This window comes from Bufo bufo, chromosome 8, assembly GCF_905171765.1.
Source record: "Bufo bufo chromosome 8, aBufBuf1.1, whole genome shotgun sequence".
NCBI classification, from domain to species: Eukaryota; Metazoa; Chordata; class Amphibia; order Anura; family Bufonidae; genus Bufo; species Bufo bufo.
The window spans coordinates 37,045,984-37,065,828 of NC_053396.1; the positions used below are offsets into that span (position 1 = coordinate 37,045,984).

Genomic DNA, 19,845 nt, shown 5'->3' on the forward strand with positions numbered 1-19,845 from the left:
AAAGGAAAGTTTCATCAGAAAATTACCAATTGTTGAAATCAAGTTTTCATGTTAAAATTAATTTTTTACATTTTTGATGGGTTTTTTTTAATTTCCATGTCACCATCTATATTTAAAGGGCATCTGTCATCAGATTTGTACTTATGAAACTGGCTGACCTGTTACATGTGTGCTTGGCAGCTAACGGCATCTGTGTTGGTCCCATATGTCCCCGCATTGCTGAGAAAAATTATGTTTTAATATATGCAAATGAGCCTCTAGGAGCAATAGGGGCGTTGCTGTTACACCTAGAGGCTCTGCTCTCTCTGCAACTGTCACGCCCTCTGCACTTTGATTGATCAGACCAAGCAAGAGTGATCACGTTTACACTGCCTGGTCCTGTCTATCAAAGTGGAGCGGGTACAGCAGTTACAGGGAAAGCTGAGCCTCTAGGAGTAAAGGCAACACCCCCGTTGCTCATAGAGGCTAATTTGCATATGCAGCGAGCACCCGAGGAGCCAGTACAGGAGATGGGAGGGGTTGTCTCCCTGATGTTGTGTTGTGTCGGGTCACGGTGTCCTACCTCAGGTCGTCGCTCCCTGGGGTTCAGTGCAGTGAAAAAAGGTGAACTGAAGGGACCAGGCAGAAATTGTACAGCAAAGAACTTCTTTACTAAGTGGATAAACAGCAGAACATCCAGAAGCCGTTCATATAAAGGGCAGTTTCTCTCTTACCAGGTGATTGAGTATGATGGCTGGCAATGTGTCAAAAGATGACACTTAGAGGTTTGTTAGCTGACACTGTCTCTCTCTGGAATCCCTTTCTTATGGCTTTGTTCTGGTACCTGTGGCTGTAAGTGACCACTATATGATGCAGGCTTATAGCTATGCCTGTCCTGCACTTTCATGATGGTGTCTTAATGTGTTACCCACCACTTTGCAGCAGAGTCTTGATAGCTTGGTAGCTTAATCACATTGTGGACTAAAATATGCTCTAATTTATAAATTCTTCCTTGGCTTAGACTGCAGGGGCAATTACATCCTCTTAGGTGAGCTGCCTCAGTGGTCTACATGGCCTGGAAGACCAGGAGATGGAGAGCATGCTTCCTCACTCCTCACTTTCTACATTCTCAACTCCAACTGACTCTCTGGCCAGCCCACTCCTACCAAGCGGGAAAAAATGGAATGGAATGGAATGTTCCATTCCTGTTGCCAAACACTGCCAAACGTACCCCATCTGCTGGTGAACAAAGTTTATTGCTTATAGTGAGACATAACATGAATATTACGAAGCATTATATTATAAACAAATTGTAGTACCCCAGGTCTGGGGTACTACACATATATTAAAACCTAGGGGGGCATTTATGAAGATGCCAGTCTTTGTCCTGCTCGCGGTTTATGCTCCTAAGTTATGTAGAGGCGCCACCCTCTACATAACTTAGGTTGACTTTACACTTGTATAAATCTATGCCAGCTTCCTTGCTGTCATAGTTTTACACCATTTTCTACGCCTAAAACAGTCATAGCAAATGATAAATGAGGGGGGCTTGCCGGTCTGCCCTTTATTCCACCCACTTCACGCCACCTTTTATAGACCTGGAGTGAGCGTCGGAAAAGGGAAAAAAGTAACAGAGGTTATTTGTGCTGCAATCTGTGACAGATATACGCCAAAAAGTGAAATATATCTGTTTGTAAATGACCCCCTTCGTGTTTCTCAGCAATGTAGGCACATATGAACATGGGACCAACACAGATGCCTTCAGCTGCCAAGCGCACATGTAACAGGTCAGCCAGTGTCATAGGTACAAATCTGCTGACTGTCCTTTAAAAGTAAAATGTATATATCCTGCATTTTTTACACTGGCCACTGGGCGTAGATTTCAGTTTGGTGCATGGACTGCCTGAGGAAGCATGTGATTTATAATTCTGGTCTTGAAAGATCAGAGTCAATGTTTCTAAGGCCTCTTTCACACTACCGTATGACTATTTCAGTGTTTTGCGGTCCGTTTATCACGGATCCGTTGTTCCGTTTTTTGTTTCCGTTGTATTTCCGTTTCGGTTCCGTTTTTCCGTATGGCATATACAGTATACAGTAATTACATAGAACAAATTGGGCTGGGCATAACATTTTCAATAGATGGTTCCGCAAAAAACGGAATGGATACGGAAGACATACGGATGCATTTCCATATGCATTCCGTTTTTTTTGCGGACCCATAGACTTTGACCTCTTTCACACTACCGTATGGCTATTTCAATGTTTTGCGGTCCGTTTTTCACGGATCCGCCTTTCCGTTTTTTTTGTTTCCGTTGTGTTTCCGTTTCGGTTCCATTTTTCCGTATGGCATATACAGTATACAGTAATTAAATAGAACAAATTGGGCTGGGCATAACATTTTCAATAGATGGTTCCGCAAAAAACGGAACGGATACGGAAGACATACGGATGCATTTCCGTATGCATTCCGTTTTTTGTGGACCCATTGACTTGAATGGAGCCACGGAACGTGATTTGCGGCCAAATATAGGACATGTTCTATCGTTGCACGGAACGGAGATACGGAAACAGAATACATTCCGTTTTTTTGCGGACCCATTGAAATGAATGGTTCCGTATACGGAACGCAAAAAACGGCCCACAAAACGGAAAAAAACAAAAAACGGTAGTGTGAAAGAGGCCTAAAGGAAATGTTGTTCTTTGGAAACATAAACCCTGATATTCATCAATATGGTGTCTATAAATCAATGATATCAGATATATTTGTGACATCATTCATTTTTACCATCTACACACGTGTTGTCACTAGTGTATGTAATTCTTAGTTGGATTATAGAAAAATATTAAAATAAATGTACAAGTCCAACCCAAATGCTGGACATGTAGTTAGAGGGTCTGAATTTTGGTTGCTGGTGATTTCACCCCTAGTGCACTCCAGTGAACACAGAATCACTAGGTCAACAAATATGTCTGCCCCGCACACTGCCAATGGAGCATGTAAACCCAGCACTGAAAGGAATGTTTTTCTTGCATTCTGACTACACACCCTAGATAACGGGTACAAGGACACAGTACTGTTTTTCTCTTGTAAAGCTTTTCATCTCATCCGGGATGTTAATGCTGGAAAGATCAGCAAATAAAGCGTAATTTATTTTCTTTAACTATAGATGCCTGGAGCAGAAATACATTATGCGATAGTTTTAGGTTAAGGGAGGTTCCTGAGGTTAAGGCCTCGTTCCCATCTCCGTTAGGGCTAATACACACAAACTTGTTTTTTTTTCGTCTCCATTCCTTTTTTTACAGGTCCGTATGCCGAACCATTTACTTCAATGGGGCTTGGAAAAAGAAAACGGAAATGACTGTGTTGACAAAAAAAATAGTACATGTCCTATTCTTGTCCTTTTTGTGGATGGATCTGCAAAAAAAAATAAAAAAAACGGATGCAACACTGATGTGCACATCCCAATGTGCAGGTGAACGTTGCCATGGAACACTGATGTCATCCATTTTTTGGGGAATCTATGACTGCAAAATACATATGGTCGTGTGCATGAGCCTGATCTGCTGCAAATGATGGCTGTCGGCTGGACAAAAAAACCATTGCATGCATGCGGTTTTAATCTGGCCGAAACTTGGCATTTATGCCACTGGATCACTGTTGGACCTCATTACAGTCAATGGGGATCAGACGGTAAAGTAGAGGATCCATCAGGCTGCTCTGTGCCGGAACAACCTGCCAGATCTTCTTGATGGAGATGTGACCAAGGCCTAACAAATGATTTTTTTTAGCACTTTAATTTGGCGTCCCAGTTCTATCTCACAAAACTGGTTCCGGGATTCTAGCTCTTGCCTGACGTCTAGACAGCAAAAATAGTGCTACGTGCTGCGATATGTGACGGAACTGCCGGCAGAGGCTCCGGCAGTGTGAACATAGCCTCAAAAAAAAAAAAAAAAACACATCTAGGCAGTGTGGATGCCATCATTTTTATTTTTTTTTACTCCTAGAAATGTCCTATCCTTGTCCGCAAAATAAACAAGATAGGACATGTTCTATCTTTTGTTGCGGGGCCGCAGAATGGACGTGCAGATGCGGACAGCACACAATGTGCTGTACGTATCTTTTGCAACCCCATTGAAATGAATGGGTCTGAATGCTACCCGCAGAAAATGCGTATTGGATGCGGACCGGAACTACTGGCGTGTGCATAAAGTTATGTTGGAGAAAAGAAGAGAAAAGTGAGAGCAAGGTCTAAATGGTGGACATCTCCCAGGCAAGAAGAAGCATTTTGTACACTAGGTTGTAAATGAAGCAGTACTGTACAAGCTGCAGAGCATGTTATCAATCCATTAGTGAATCCTGTGCATCCCAAAGCCTGGTATGTGAGTCACAGACTACATGCTCCCCTGCTGGAATGTTATATCAGTCTTTGACACCTCATCATGTTGCTTATCTGTGCCTCCCACAGCTGTGTAACACCAGACAATGACAGCACATCACTGGCTTCTGCAATCTCAGCGCTGACTGTAGAAGTCACGCAGGTGTTTGTGTACAAGACTGTAAGAGGAGGAGGAGAACAGTGCGTGGGCACCAATGTCAGACTAGGGTTCCTTGGACCCACCAAAGGAAATTACTGTTGGGGCCCAACTCCTTTACCATCAATAAAGTCTAATAGATTTTGAATCTAAGAAATAGACCCTAGTAGAAATTGGCAGTTCCAAATGTTTTTTTTCTCCTGGACCTGTAGAGCCCAATATTTTGTCAGAACCAGGCTCCACTGGACGATCCTCTGGTACTTTGGTGGGCCAGTCAGACACTGGCTGGCACAAACATAAGAACTTGCCACAGGAATGGAGATGTTCAAGTGAACCCGAGGTTATCAGATAGTAAATAAAGGAGTTAAGAAGAAAGAGGCTTCTTTGACTCCTCACCAACACTACAGTGTTATGGACCAGGTGCTGGGTCTGGGTTAGATATTGATGGCATATCCTTGCCTGGACAAGTCTAGCAGAGATGTGGGAAGTCTAGCAAAGGGTGTGAACAAGAATGTTCCAGTTTGTTGACAGCAAGCGAAGATTTTGAAAATGGTAAGGAATTGAAACAAAGTACAAATATATTAGAGAATTAGTACACATTTTATTATACAATGTTTAGGCTTTGTGCAGTACAGAACGGAAGACCTTATTAACTCCTTAAGGACAGAGCAATTTTCTTTTTTTTTTCCTTCTTGAAGCCATAACTTTTTTATTTTTCCAATTACATAGTCGTATTGTTTTCTTTGGGATAAGTTTTACTTTCTAATAGCACCATTGAATATTCTCTAGTGGGAAGCTCAAAAAGATTCCAAATGGGGTGGAATTGAAAAAAAAAAAAACTCCAATCAAAATTCCATCACAATTTTATGGGTTCGGTTTTTGTTTTGTACGGTGTTCTCTATGGGATAAATCTGACCTGTTCTCTTTATTCTCCAGGTCAGTATAATTACTACAATACCCATTTGTATAGTTTGTCTTGTGTTTTAATACTAAATAAAAACCTGAAAAAGACAACAAATTTTTTGATTTGCATCAGCATGTCCTGATCCCCATAACTTTTTTTATATTTAAAACTACAGAGGTGTGTGGGGGCTCACTTTTTGTGGAGCAATCTGTACTTTTTATTCATACCATTTTGGAATGTGTTTGACTTTTTGATAACTTTTTATTCCATTTTTTTTGGGAGGTGAAGCGCTGAAAAAATGGCAAATTGGCCATTTTGATTTTTATTCCATTATGGCGTATGGGATAAATGCATTTATATTTTAATAGTACAGGCATTTTAGAATGTGGTGGTACAAAGGATCTTAATTTTTTTTATTATTGTTTATTTATTTTTATGGGGGAACATTAGAATTTTTATATTTTCTCAAAAACTTATTTTTACTTATTCTTACACTTATATTAAGTCCCATTAGGGGACTTAAACATATGATCATACCGCTTCTCCGATAGACTGCAATGAATTATCATTGCAATCTAAAGGATATTCTATACGGTCCTGTGGAGCCCTGTAACAGGCAGGGCTCCAGAGGAACGTATTGCTGTGGTAGCCTTGAGCCTTCCTTAGACTTGAGGCTACCACAGAGAACAAGCAGCTTCCCCAACCGCTGTGCGGAGGAGCCGTTCGGGGACTGGGAGCACAGTGTTTCTGGGGAATCTACCTCAAACGCTGTGGTCACAATTGACTATGGCATCTGAGGGGTTAAAGGTCTGTGATCGGCGTTATCACCAATCACAGACTTTCCACCGGGTGCCTTCTGTGTAAAATGGGCATCATCCTTAAAGTACGGACATCCAATGTACATGTAAGCCGGATGTTCTAAAATGGTCAAAGGGGTTATACCATAATTAATGTAAAAAAAATCTAATGAAACAATATATAGTACATGACAATCGCTTTCTAGCAAAAGGTAAAACCAGCCCTGTACCTCACATGGATCCAGAAATCTTCCCATTCATTGATCCAATTGTTCTAGATTTATTATAGGCTGGCAGCTCAGGGGTGTGTGTCCTTTCCATGTAACTGCCACAGCTTCTAACAGGATATATTGCTGGTGACAGTTGAAGATTTAAACTGAGAGTGTGCGACCACCTTGTTGAGGTGGACGGGGAAATAAGGAAAACAGCAGGTGATGCTATGCAGATACATTTTATTTAATAGCCTAGGGGCCAAACAAAATTTTTAATTACCGGTACATGCAATTACAAAAGTATTCAGATCCAGGTGATGGTTTTAAAAACATAGAATATTTTTTGTTGGACAACCCCTTTAAAGGTGTCTTCCGAAAGTTTAATATTGATGACATTCCTTGGAAAATGTTCAACAGCTCTGTACATTGTATAGTGGCTGTGCATGGTATTGCAGCCCTCTCCCATTCACTTTAATAGTCGAGAGATGCAGTAGAATTCATGACTACTACAAAACATACGGAGCCGTGTCTCTTCCGATACCTTGGGTGCTGAGAGTCAGACCCCACCGATGTGATATAGAAGATACAGTAGCTCATCAATAATAAAGTCCCAGAAAGGTGAATTTTGAATGTTCTTCTTACAATTGCATATTGCATTGTAGTAAATTCCTTTTAGACGCTTCTTATTACATATTTGATTTATATGCTACATGATTGTGAAACAGAACTGCCTGTCTTTATGTAAGGCTGCAGTCATTGCTCACATGGACTCGTCATTCACAAGGGCTGCGTGTTCTTAGTCAGTGGCCTTGACATACTTACACAGCAACAAAGTTGCCCACAATGACTGTTCTGCGCATAGTGGAGTAAATGGTCATTGTGCATCGTCAATGATTTGCTTATCATATCTGTATATTTGTATCAGTGGCACAGGGATATTGTCATTCATGTAATACATTAATAATGTATAATAAAACCCTCATAACCCAACTGTCTTAATACTGCACAACGTGGTCAATGTCATAGAATTTCTTCATATCCCCTCATCTGACTGATCTCTCTGAATTAAGGCTAATTCACATGACTGTAGTACACCAGTCTAAAATGACCTCAATACTGACTATAATATTCAATGGTTTCGATTCACACAACTGGGTTTTCTGCATTGACACGATGCCTTAGAAATAAATCGGATGAAGATTTTTCGGTCAAGAGTTCCCCAAAGAAGTCAGTGGAGAACCGAAATAATCACATTTGTTATAAGGCTCCCATTAGGATCCATATTAGATCTGTATTACAGATGCGAGGGGCAACAGAGGTTATTTTTTTAAAGATTTTTATTAATCTAATGTGGAATTGGTAGGTATAACAGACACAATAATATGCTTAAAGCGTACCCACCGTTTCAGCGAACTCTGCATTAATGAATAGTACAGGGTGTGTACATGAGGAATAACAGTATTTCCAACCACTATGACGTCACTTTTATTAATAATACCTAAAAATTAATATATGTACCCACATCAAAAAGAAAAAATCTAATATATAAAAAATTATTATTATGGAGATAATAAACAAAATGTAGGGATTGTAATAGATTTACACTAGTTACCACAATTGTGGTTACTCACGGTACTTCGGACTTAGATGATGGAGGGATTGAATTCTCTACGTCACTTGGTGAGGAAACTTAGATGTAAGATATCACCACTTTTAATCCAAAGATCTCTGAACAATTCAGGGGGAGCACAAATACTATTAATAAGCCAAGTTCGCTTTTAGGCATCGGATACTTTCCCTGAGATGCTATACTGTCCCTGCCAAAAAGCAGAGTAATCGCACCGAAAGGGGGGCCTCACTTATCGGTGGCTGTACCCTCACCTAAAAATCCCTACCTATCCTGAAGTTCCCAATTGCGATGATGCCTTATTTTCTATAAATTTCCCATCACTGTGTAAATTCTCCCATCTTCAATCGTCCCGACGCATATACTCTACTTGTAATATGCTGGTTCATCAGGGGACCAAGTATAAAAACCATTTATCATCTATATGCCATTGTGCATTTTTTATACTTGGTCCCCTGATGAACCTGCATATTACAAGTAGGGGAAACGCGTTCGAACGTGGCGATTGAAGATTGTGTTTATTATTATTTCCACAATAATCTTTTTTTTATATATTTGTTTTTTCTTTTTGATGTATACATTTTTAGGCATTATTAATAAAAGTGACGTTTTAAGGGTAAATATACCGTTCAGTCACATTTTCTTATACGCTTACCCAGTTTTGACATCATTAAGTATTCAGTGATCCAACCACTATATGACTTGTATCTGACATTTCCTAGCCGTTTTCCTCTGTACATGCTGAACATCTATTTAGCAGTTCTCTCAGATAAGGTGGGTGGAGACTAGCTGTCATCCACTGCACACAGAAAGTAGAGGAGAATCAGCTTCTTAAGCCTCTCTTAATCACTCAGAAGCAGCTCCAAGATCATGGAGGACAGGACATTACAGAGATGTACTGACCTGTGTGGTTGTGAAATTAGCACTTTTGCTAAGATATAAATCTCCAATGTACAGTAGCTGTTAAGTGTCTTTAGTGTCTCTCTTTGAGTCTCATCTCACTCATGCTCCTGCTCACTCCTCCCCCTCCCCTCTCCATAGACTGTTATTGACGTGTAAATACTGCTCTTTCTTGAGACAGAATTCAAAGCATTTTTCAAAGTGAAAAACAATTAACATGGGGGGAGCGTTAAAGAGCTGATAAAATGAGAACTGGACATTTCTCACTGAAAACAAATTACATAGTCACTTTTTTAACCCCATTTTTTTTCTGCATGCAAATCGGATGCTTTTTCCCATGTTTGTGTGAATTAGCACTAAGAGAGGTGCAGCAGAATTTTTTTATTGCCAAGTTCGGTGATCGATAAAATATCTGAAGAGAAGTGAAGTACTAAACCCGCCTCATGGATGGTGCACCTATGGATGCATATCTGCAAATAGGATATACCAGATTTCAACAACCCTCATGAAGATTGGCAGTTAATGTGACTCCTTGCTTGGACAGTCACTTCAGATATAGTTTGAAGGCCACATAGATATATTAAGGCCATACATTACTTCTCCTGTAGGATTGTACTAGCAGCTAAAAGCAGTCATCCCGATCTTGGAGGTTGTGAAGGTGACACAGATGGCCATAAGACTACTGCCTCTCCCCAGTGTCAGCTGGAGGTAACAGGTAGTCTGTGCTGATACCTGTCTAAGTAAATGGCATAGCAGGCACCAACTGGTGACGTCACTCACAAGCAGCATCAACTGGGAAAAAGGAACTAAGGGACAGATTATACATTATTACTGATCTGTAGGGCTCCGAATGATCATTCACTGAGGGGACATTTACTTTCTGAATTATTTAAAAAAGAGTTTTCCAGGATTTTTTACTGATGACACCCAGGACCCCTGCCAAACAGCTGTTTTGGGAAGGCACTGGCGCTCCTGTGAGCCCCGCTTCCTTCTCGCAGCTTACCAAGCACAGCACCGTACATTGGATAGCGGCTGTGCTTGGCATTGCACTCCACCCCATTCACTTGAATGGGACTGAGCTGCAACTTGGCCAGGTGACACATAAAACGTGTCGTCACTCGATCTAGAATAAGCAGAGAGAAGGCTGTGGCATTCTCAGGAGCGCTGCTGTCTTCTCAAACAGCTGACGACAGGGGTCCCGGGTGTGAGACCCACACCGATCAGATACTGATAACCCATCCTGAAGATAGGTCATCAGTAAGAAAATCTCGGAAACCCCCTTTAACCTTTGGTTGACTATAACCTATGTTGTTTCTGAAAAATTAGATGCCTGGAAGGCTATGCCTATACAAGAGCAAGGTGTGTGTTGGGGGAAAAAAATGCCACAGACCCAAAAATTAAGAAAAATGCTACAAAAACAGCACTGTTTATACCGTCTTTTATATCCTCTTTGTGATTACATCTGGTGCAATGTTTTTTTGAAAAAAAAAAACATGCAGGAAAAATGCTGCTGCAAAAAAAAAAAAGGGCCATTTTCCCAAAGCGTTACATTTGAGAACAACCTAAAGCTATGGCGCCTCTATGAAGACACTTTTGAAAAATGGTCTAAAATAGCTGAATGTGATATTGGCCTTCGTGGAGTTAAGCGTCTATGCGGACTTGCTAATGAGATTAAGCTGAAGCAGAGAGAAGGACACTAAGCTGTAAATCTCAATTTACTGTGAACCTAGTAAGTGCCATATTGCCGTCTGACACGTCTCCAGGCGTGTATTTTATAAGAACTGTCACCATTATGTGCAAGTGCTTCACTTTCTAGAGATCAGTGACAGTGCTTGGGACACTAAGGCCTCATGCACACGAAAGGATTTTGTTTCCGTGTCAGTTTTTTTTTTTTATGCGGATAGGATGTGGACCCATTCATTTCAATGGGTCTGCAATGCGGACAGCACACCGTGTGCTGTCTGCATCCGTATGTCTGTTCCGTAGCCCGCAAAAAATATAGAGCATGTCCTATTCTTGTCCATTTTGCAGACAAGGATAGGCATTGTTACAATGGATCTGCAAAAAATCCGTATTTTTTGCGGATCCGCATTTTGTGGACCGCAAAATACATACGGTCGTGTGCAAATAGCCCTACGAACAAGGATAGGACTGTTCTATTAGGGGCCAGCTGTCCGTGTGCATTCCGTATTTTTTGCGGATCCATTGTAACATTGCCTATCTTTGTCCGTAAAACGGACAAGAATAGGACATGCTCTATATTTTTTGCGGGGCTACGGAACGAAAATACGGATGTGGAAAGCACACAGTGTGCTGTCTGCATTTTTTGCAGACCCACTGAAATGAATGGGTCCACATCCTATTGGCAAAAAAAAACAAAAAAAAAACGGAACAGACACGGAAACAAAATCCATTCATGCGCCTGAGGCCTAATGTGGAAAATAATAGGACGTGTTCTAACCATTTGCGGAACGGACATACGTAAACGGAATGGTTCCACATATGGTCCGCAAAAAAAATGGAACGGACACTGAAAGAAAATACGTTTGTGTGCATTAGCCCTAAAAGGAGACAACAAGGCGTTCAAAAGCAGCCGCCCCATTCGTGTAGGAATGCATGATATATACAGGGTAATGTCGCAGTATTTTGCCAGAAATCATACGTAAAACTAGTATAGCAGCTCCACAAGGATGGTCGGATTGTCACCTACTTTAGTCCTGGAAAGCAAATCCTACCTAATTTTAGCGCTATATGGAAGCTAAAAATGTATCATTGCAAAAGAAGGCGGACATTGTCTCCATTGGGGTATGACTACATGGCGCAAAACATTTCACATAATGTATTTCAATGGTGTTGCAATCCAACATGCTGCAACTGCAACATGACAGCCGCAAAAGAATTCGACTTGGATGGATTTTTTGCGCCTGTCGCGACATGAGATGAGCGAAGTATTGAAAAATTAAATTCGCCTGCTTCGCCAAAGTTTACAAAAATATTTGTTTTGTGATGAATATGGGCTTGTTCACATCACCGTTTTGCTTTCCATTCTTCTGATCAGTCAGAAGAGAGAGAAAAAAAAAACAGGATCCTGTATAAAAAACGGATTCTGTTGCATCAGTTGTCATCCGTTTGAGACATTTCTGTCTGAGATCCGTTTTATAGATGCGTGCAGTACTTTTGTTTCCGTCTAAGGCTACTTTTACACTAGTGATCTGTCATAGTATTTCAATGGCGGAAGAAAATGCTTCAGTTTTGTCCCCATTCATTGTCAATGGGGAAAAAACTGAACAAAACGAAACGGAATGCACCAAAATGCACTTTGTTCCGTTTGGCTGCGCTCCCATCGCGGACAGAATAATGCTGCAAGCAGTGTTTTTCTGTCCGCCATGTGGTGCGGAGCAAGATGAATCCGTCCTGACACACAGTGGAAGTCAATGGGGACTGCTCAGTCATGGCTATAGAAGCCATAATACAACCGAATCCGTTCATGACGGATGCATACAATTGTATTATTGTAACCAGGGCTTTTTTTCTCAGAGAAAAGGTGGTGGAACTCACCCCCCCTCCCCTGGCCACGCCCCTACCCACCCCTAAGACCGTCCCCCTAAAACCGCCCCTTTAGAGAACAGGGATGCAAGTATAATTTGGGGGGGGGGGGGCTATAAAAGTCCAGCCCAGCAAAGAAACCCCCCAGATGGGGATGGCACTGTTAATGGGGGATCTGGGGATGGCACTGTTAATGGGGGATCTGGGGATGGCACTGTTAATGGGGGATCTGGGGATGGCACTGTTATGGGGTGGAGGATCTGGGGATGGCACTGTTATGGGGTGGAGGATCTGGGGATGGCACTGTTATGGGGTGGAGGATCTGGGGATGGCACTGTTATGGGGGATCTGTGGATGGCATCCACAGATCCCCCATCCTATAACAGTGCCATCCACAGACCCCCCCATCCTATAACAGTGCCATCCACAGACCCCCCCACCCCATAACAGTGCCATCCACAGACCCCCCCACCCCATAACAGTGCCATCCACAGACCCCCCTCCACCCCATAACAGTTCCATCCACAGACCCCCCTCCACCCCATAACAGTGCCATCCACAGACCCCCCTCCACCCCATAACAGTGCCATCCACAGACCCCCCCATCCTATAACAGTGCCATCCACAGACCCCCCTCCACCCCATAACAGTGCCATCCACAGACCTCCCTCCACCCCATAACAGTGCCATCCACCGACCCCCCCTCCACCCCATAACAGTGCCATCCACCGACCCCCCCCCCCTCCACCCCATAACCGTGCCATCCACAGACACCCCCCATCCTATAACAGTGCCATCCACAGACCCCCCCACCCCATAACAGTGTTATCCACAGACCCCCCATTTCCGCTCCAGTACAGTTATAAAATGTGTAATTAAATGAATAATGATTCATGCTGCCCCCTCAGCCCCCTTTCAATATATTGTACTCACAGGGCTACTGTTATCGTAATGCAGGCCGGCCGGGCAGACGAGCGGCAGCGTCACTGACTGACGTCACGTGCCTGCGCCGCCTGCTTTATGAATGAAGTAGGCGGCGCAGGCACGTGACGTCAGTCAGTGACGCTGCCGCTCGTCTGCCCGGCCGGCCTGCATTACGATAACAGTAGCCGGCTGTGAGTACAATATATTGAAAGTTATACTACTGACGGGGCAGCATGAATCATTATTCATTTAATTACACATTTTATAAGTCTCTACTGGAGCGGAGGGGCCGGAGCACAGTGAACGTGCCGGCCCCCAGCTCCTCCTCCTAGTCCATCCCCGCTGATACATCGCAGGCTGCGATGTCAAAAGGTGGCGGAACACCGTTCCGGTGCGTTCCGCCAGAAAAAAAGCCCTGATTGTAACGGAAGCGTTTTTGCAGATCCATGACAGATCCGCAAAAAAGGCTAGTGGGAAAGTAGCCTTAAAAATGGATCTCAGACGGAAATGGCTGAAACGAATGATAACTGAGGCAACAGGATCCGTTTTTTTACTGGATCCTGTTTTTTTTTCTCTCTCTCTGACGGATCAGAAGAACGGAAAGCTAAACGGTGATGTGAACTCGCCCTTACTTCTTCACGAAGCGCTTAACTTTGTAAGTCGTGGGGCAATGACAGGGAACGGCGATAATACAGTGTAAAAAAATAAATAAATCATACTTACCTCTTCCGTTTGATCGCGAAGAGCCGGCCGCTGCCATTTTGATTGAAGATCTAGCTCGAAATCTCGCGCGGCCCGTCATGACATCATACTTCACCGTGCATGGGATTTCATGTGAGATCATCCGTCAAGATGGCGGCGGCCGACACTTCGCACTCAAACGGAGGAGGTAAGCATGATTTTTATTTTTTTTACCACCATTCAGGGAAAAATCTATTTGCTACCACGAAGCACAAGGAAATTCAGCTTTGCAGCAAATCGAATTTTCCCTGAAATTCGGATTGAAGTTCTTCGATTTGCTCAACACCAGTCACATTGTGACACAATTGAAATACAATATATGAAATGTTGAGCTACTTTCTTGACACGCGACACGTCACCATGTAGCCATGGCTAAAAGCGTTGTCAGAAAATGAGGAGCTGCCCATCCCTCCACAACCCATAGAATGTACATATGTCATGAAAATTAATGTCACATACATGTAGCTTTACACTCCACCAGAGAGGCCGGTGCTTTTTGCTATAGTGTACAAGCACGACCACTGCTGCTGGATTGCAGGGTGGTCGTACCCATGGAAACGAGCAGTGTATAATGTGATGGAAAAATGAATCCAGACAGCAAAGGAGGCAATATGGATAATAACAATACATTAGTAAGTGCCTTGTATTAAACTTCCTCTATATCATATATTGCCATTTGCTAAAGTGAGACAACCCCTTTAAGAACACCCTTTTAATATATATACAATTACAGCGACTGCTCATTTTTTTTACCCTCAGTTGTTCCGTCTACGGTTCGCGCTCGGTTTGCCGGATTAAATGTGCTTCAATGAATTTTGTGTATTTCGATTCTTGCTTTGCCGAGGCTAAATGGAAAAGCATGACCAGTGCAGCATATCTAATTCCTTACCACTGACAACTAAAGTAAGGGCATGAAAATGCTTCGTGTCAGAGGGCAAAGAAAAGAACGTCACATAGAGCGTCCTGTCCCCGGTGGAAACTGAAGAAATAGGTGGAGAAATATTGTGCATGAGAATTGCAGCAAAGTGGTGATGATTTTAATGTAAATTATATTTAACTGGCAGCAAAGGGTTAAAGGTATGGAAGATTAGAAAAGAATGACTGAAATGGAGGCAGTCTGCAGTATTGCAGCCGAGCAGTCCCATCCCCTTGAATGGGGATGAGCTGCAATACCACATACGGCCTATGGACAAGAGTGGCGCTTTTTCTGGAAGAAAGCAGTCATGTTTTATAGCCTCATACAAGAATGAGATGGAGTCACGTCACCTTCTACCTGCAATGTTACGATGGGGTCATTTAGGAAACTGGTGTAAAGTAGAACTGGCTTAGTTGCCCATAGCAACCAATCAGATTCCACCTTTCATTTTTGACAACTCCTTATGAAAATGAAAGGTGGAATCTGATTGGTTGCTATGGGCAACTAAGCCAGTTCTACTTTACACCAATTTCATAAATGACCCCGATTCTTTTTATAGAACTGAGATATGGATGATCCGTGTGCTTTCTGCAATAGGATAGAACATGTCCTATACTTGGACGTAAAATGCGGACGACGGACCCATTGAAGCCAATGGGTCTGCAAAAAATGTGGACACAACATGGACGGTATCCATATTTAGTGGATTCACAATTTTGGGAATGCAAAATACATGCAGTCCTGTGCGTGAGGCCTTAGGTTCCTCATTTTGAAAAGCCGTGTGAAAATTTAGCAAGCTTTATTAAAGGGGTATAGCGGTTGTTAGAGCTTATTACATTGGTGGGGGTCCTACAGCTGGGATCCCCGCCAATCACTAGAACGGGGGCCCTGTATCCCCTGCAGCCCCCCTGAAATTAGCGGAGTGGAAGGTCGCACATACACTTGGCCTCTCCATTAATGTCTATGGAAGTTCCAGAGATAGTCGAGTGCAGCGCTCACCTATCTCCAGAAATCCCATAGAAATTAATGGAGCGTCCGCAGGCATGTGGGACGATCTGCTCATTTCAGGGGGGCTGCAGGGTATACAGGGCCCCCGTTCTCGTGAACGGTGAGGGTCCCAGTGGTAGGACGTGCTCCGATCTAATAGTTATCACCTATCATGTGGATAGGGGATAACTTCTAACAACTGGGATACCCCTTTAAGCAATGGGTTTCCCATCTCCTAATGTTCCTCAATTAGGTTTGCAGCATTAATGATGCCAATGCAATGACATTTTTAAACTGGCTGAAATCATCTCTACCATAAAAATGCTGCTGCTGTCTTTCAGGAGCAGCTCTGTTCAGGTTCCATGAGACCCTGGTTTGAAATTGCCATAAATACACAGGTATCTATTTCATTCTCATAGCTAAACCATTTCTAAAGAGTGCTGTCAATGGTGACTCCTTCTCAGAGAACCTCAGTCTGCAGCCATACGAATATTGTAAGAGAAGCCATAAAAGGGGCTTGTCCCACAAAATATTCTACAGTTTTCAGCACCTAGATCTGAATACTTTTGTCATTCCATGTAATTATCTGTATAGCGCCACCTGCTGTTAGTTTTTTTATTTATTTCTTTGTCCTGCTCACTGAAAAGGCCGCACATGCTCAGTTTCATCCTTCAACTGCCTCCTGAGCTGTGATAGGGAGAGCATGGACACGCCCCCTGAGCTGTGATAGGGAGAGCATGGACACGCCCCCTGAGCTGTGATAGGCATGGACCTGCCCCCTGAGCTGTGATAGGCATGGACACGCCCCCTGAGCTGCAGCAGAGAAGACACTCCCCTTCAGCTTGATATAAATCTAGCAGAGCAATGAATGGGCAGATCTCTGGATCCATGTCAGGTACAGGGCTGGTTCTAGCTCTGTTAGAAAGAGGTTGTCATGTACTATATGATGCCCGATCTTCACTTTTTACATTAGTCATGGGATAACCCCTTTAAGGTCCCTTTAGACAGAACAATTCAGCAGGCGATTCTCCGGAAAGAAACGTTCCCGACAATCGCCGGTTCGTCAGCAGAGGAGACCGCTGCTATTACATTGCCGCAATCTCCTCCCCAGTATGGGGAGGAGCGATCACTAATGCCATCGCTCGTCCCCATACAGACCCGTTTTCCGGCAACAGAAGCTGTTTCCACACCTCGATCTGCTGCCGGTAAATAACGATTTAGGTGCCTGCACAAACAATTAAATTCCCCGATGAACGACCGGCACCTTTACACCGCCCGATAATCACTAACCAGCCCTTTACTCATAATGACGATATAATAGTATTTTCTCTCAATATCCTGATACTGGAAGTCCCACATGGGAGCAGTTTCTATTATATCATCATAAGGGCTGTTTCACACGAGCGAGTCCATTGCGGGAATCACGCTCCGTGTGTGAGAGTGATCCTCCGCTCTGGACTTGCAGGAGCGCACGGCATTATCATGATTTATAATGCTATGTGTCTCTGCATGGCCTTTTTTCCACAGACTCATAGTGACATAAAGCTGTCAGTATGATTCTGTAGAAATAAGGTCAAGCAGAGACACACAGCATTATACTGTAAATCATGATAATGCCGTGCGCTCCTGAAAGTCCAGAGCGGAGGATCACACTCTCACACGGAGCGTGATTCCCGCAATGGACTCGCTCGTGTGAAACAGCCCTAACAAGCGGTTGCCGTGCGTGGAATCCGCTGCATGAGTGGCCAGCTTCGCACCAGACAGCAGAGACGCGGAGCATTAACATGACTCTCTTTTTACTACAAAATCACAGTGAGATAAAGTTGTCACTGTGATTTTAGAGTAAAAAGATCAGAGAGGCACGGAGCATTATCAATCATGTTAACGCTCCGTGTCTCTGCTGTCCGGAGCGGGGCTTGGCTGTCTTTCATGCAGCGGATTCCACGCACAGGATACGCTCGTGTGAAAGAGCCCTAAGGGTATGACCACACGGCGCGGCTGCGCTGCGGTTGAGTACTGCGTGGCCTCAGCGGGCTCTAGTAAAGCTAATGAGACCACACTGTTTAGTTGGTCTGTATTGTTAATGGCCATATGGTGATGAAGGTGCTGCATGGCCATTAACAATACAGACCAAACTAAACTTAATTAGTGCCCACTGTCGCCATATGGCTGGGCAATAGTCGACCGCAGTGCATTGCAAGCTTGACATGACAACGCCATGTGGCAGTACCCTAACTAACTGGTAGCAGTTTTTACATCACTTTTGTTATAATTTCACCAACCCTTGTGGTTTTTACGATCTTGAGGGTATAACCACATGGAACAGTTGTGTTGCGGTTGAAACGCTACCATGCGGCCTTGCGGCTGCAGCGGGCTGTTACTAAACTAATGAAGACCGCACTGTTTAGTCTGCATTGTTAATGGCTGCGCAGTATTGAAGGTGTCCCATGTCCATTAATAATACCGACCGACTAAACTGTGCGGTCTTCATTAGTTTAAATTAGAGGCCCCCGCTGCCGCATGGCCGCCGCTACTTGACCGCATTGCTTTCGCGTCACGACACTACCATGCAGTGTGGTTGTACTATTGTAATGGAGAATAAATCAAATAGATTACTGCTATTTGTCATCGTGGGGTCTTCTGATCATCAGACAGTACAATCTTACCAGGGTTCATCTGACAATAATAATAATTCTATCTATTTGCTCCTGACTAGTATTGCCATCATCCAACTGAAATTACCAAAATAAAAGATGACTAGAGCCTACAGGGAGGCGATACATATGGCCAGAAGTGTAAAGAGTGATCTATACGGCCGGTGGTGTCCAAGCACGTGAAGACTGATTCACACTACTGAGAAGATTCCAAAACGGTAATGAATAGGGCAAGATGATACAGTTGACAAAAATCCCATCTGCATGGACCTGCTTTTGGGAAGACGTAAGACACAGTCACTTGGTGAGAACTTTCCTTTTGTGCCCTGAGACTAAGGAGTCCTGGCCGGCTGCTAGATACTTCACATGCTCAGCAAGTTACTAAGGTTACTGGTAACAAAAGAATGCCTGCTGCCTCCATCACAAGAGCTTCAAAGACCAGACAATGGCAATGTATGATGGCTCCTCACACATTCGAGTGCATAGAAAATATCTAAAGATTACAACTCTAATATTAGATCATTTCTTAGTAAATTATTAATTTCAGGTATAGATAAGAAGCAAGTGAAGCCACTTGTAAAGAAGTTGCACTTGCTTCTGTGTTTATTGCTATTTCCGCTACATTTGTTGCATCTTTGATTTTGTCATTTTGTGACATCACAGGGTGTTGATTGCAGTTTTACTGTGGACTGCACTTATTTCACCCAGGAGAGCCATCACACCAGAAGAGTTAAATGACAAATTCAGCTTTGCTACATCGTAATCTATAGTGAATACATGAGGACTATGACAATCAATACAACTGGTAAAATACCTAGGTAGGATGCAGGCTTACCATGTGCACAGACAGAGAGGAGCAGCAGTGTACAGGTCCTCTGCAAGCTGAGATTAACTCGCCTGAACTCCATGCTAAGTAGAAGATTTGCTGTCTGGAAGAAGAAAAATCCTCAAACATGGAAGAGTGGAGGCAAAGTGACCGCCTCAGTGAGGGTCAGGAGTGCTGAGTGCAGGAGGCTTGGACAGAGGGAGCTGAAGTTTGGGACTAGCACTACTGTTGTGGACAGAGACTGTGAAGCCTGACTCCCTGAGACTGGAAGCTCCTAAATAGTGGGCTGGATCTCCCGG

At 43.3% G+C, this 19,845-nt stretch overlaps 1 protein-coding gene across 1 annotated transcript in view; it reads right to left on the bottom strand.

Moving 5' to 3' along the window:
* The window catches only part of CRB2 (crumbs cell polarity complex component 2), a 118,949-nt gene extending 99,321 nt beyond the window's left edge, over positions 1-19,628 (bottom strand). The window contains exon 1 of the mRNA XM_040406280.1: positions 19,556-19,628. Within this exon, the coding sequence (XP_040262214.1) occupies positions 19,556-19,628 (73 nt within the window). The remainder of the gene's footprint in view (positions 1-19,555) is intronic.
* Positions 19,629-19,845: the final 217 nt, after the last annotated feature.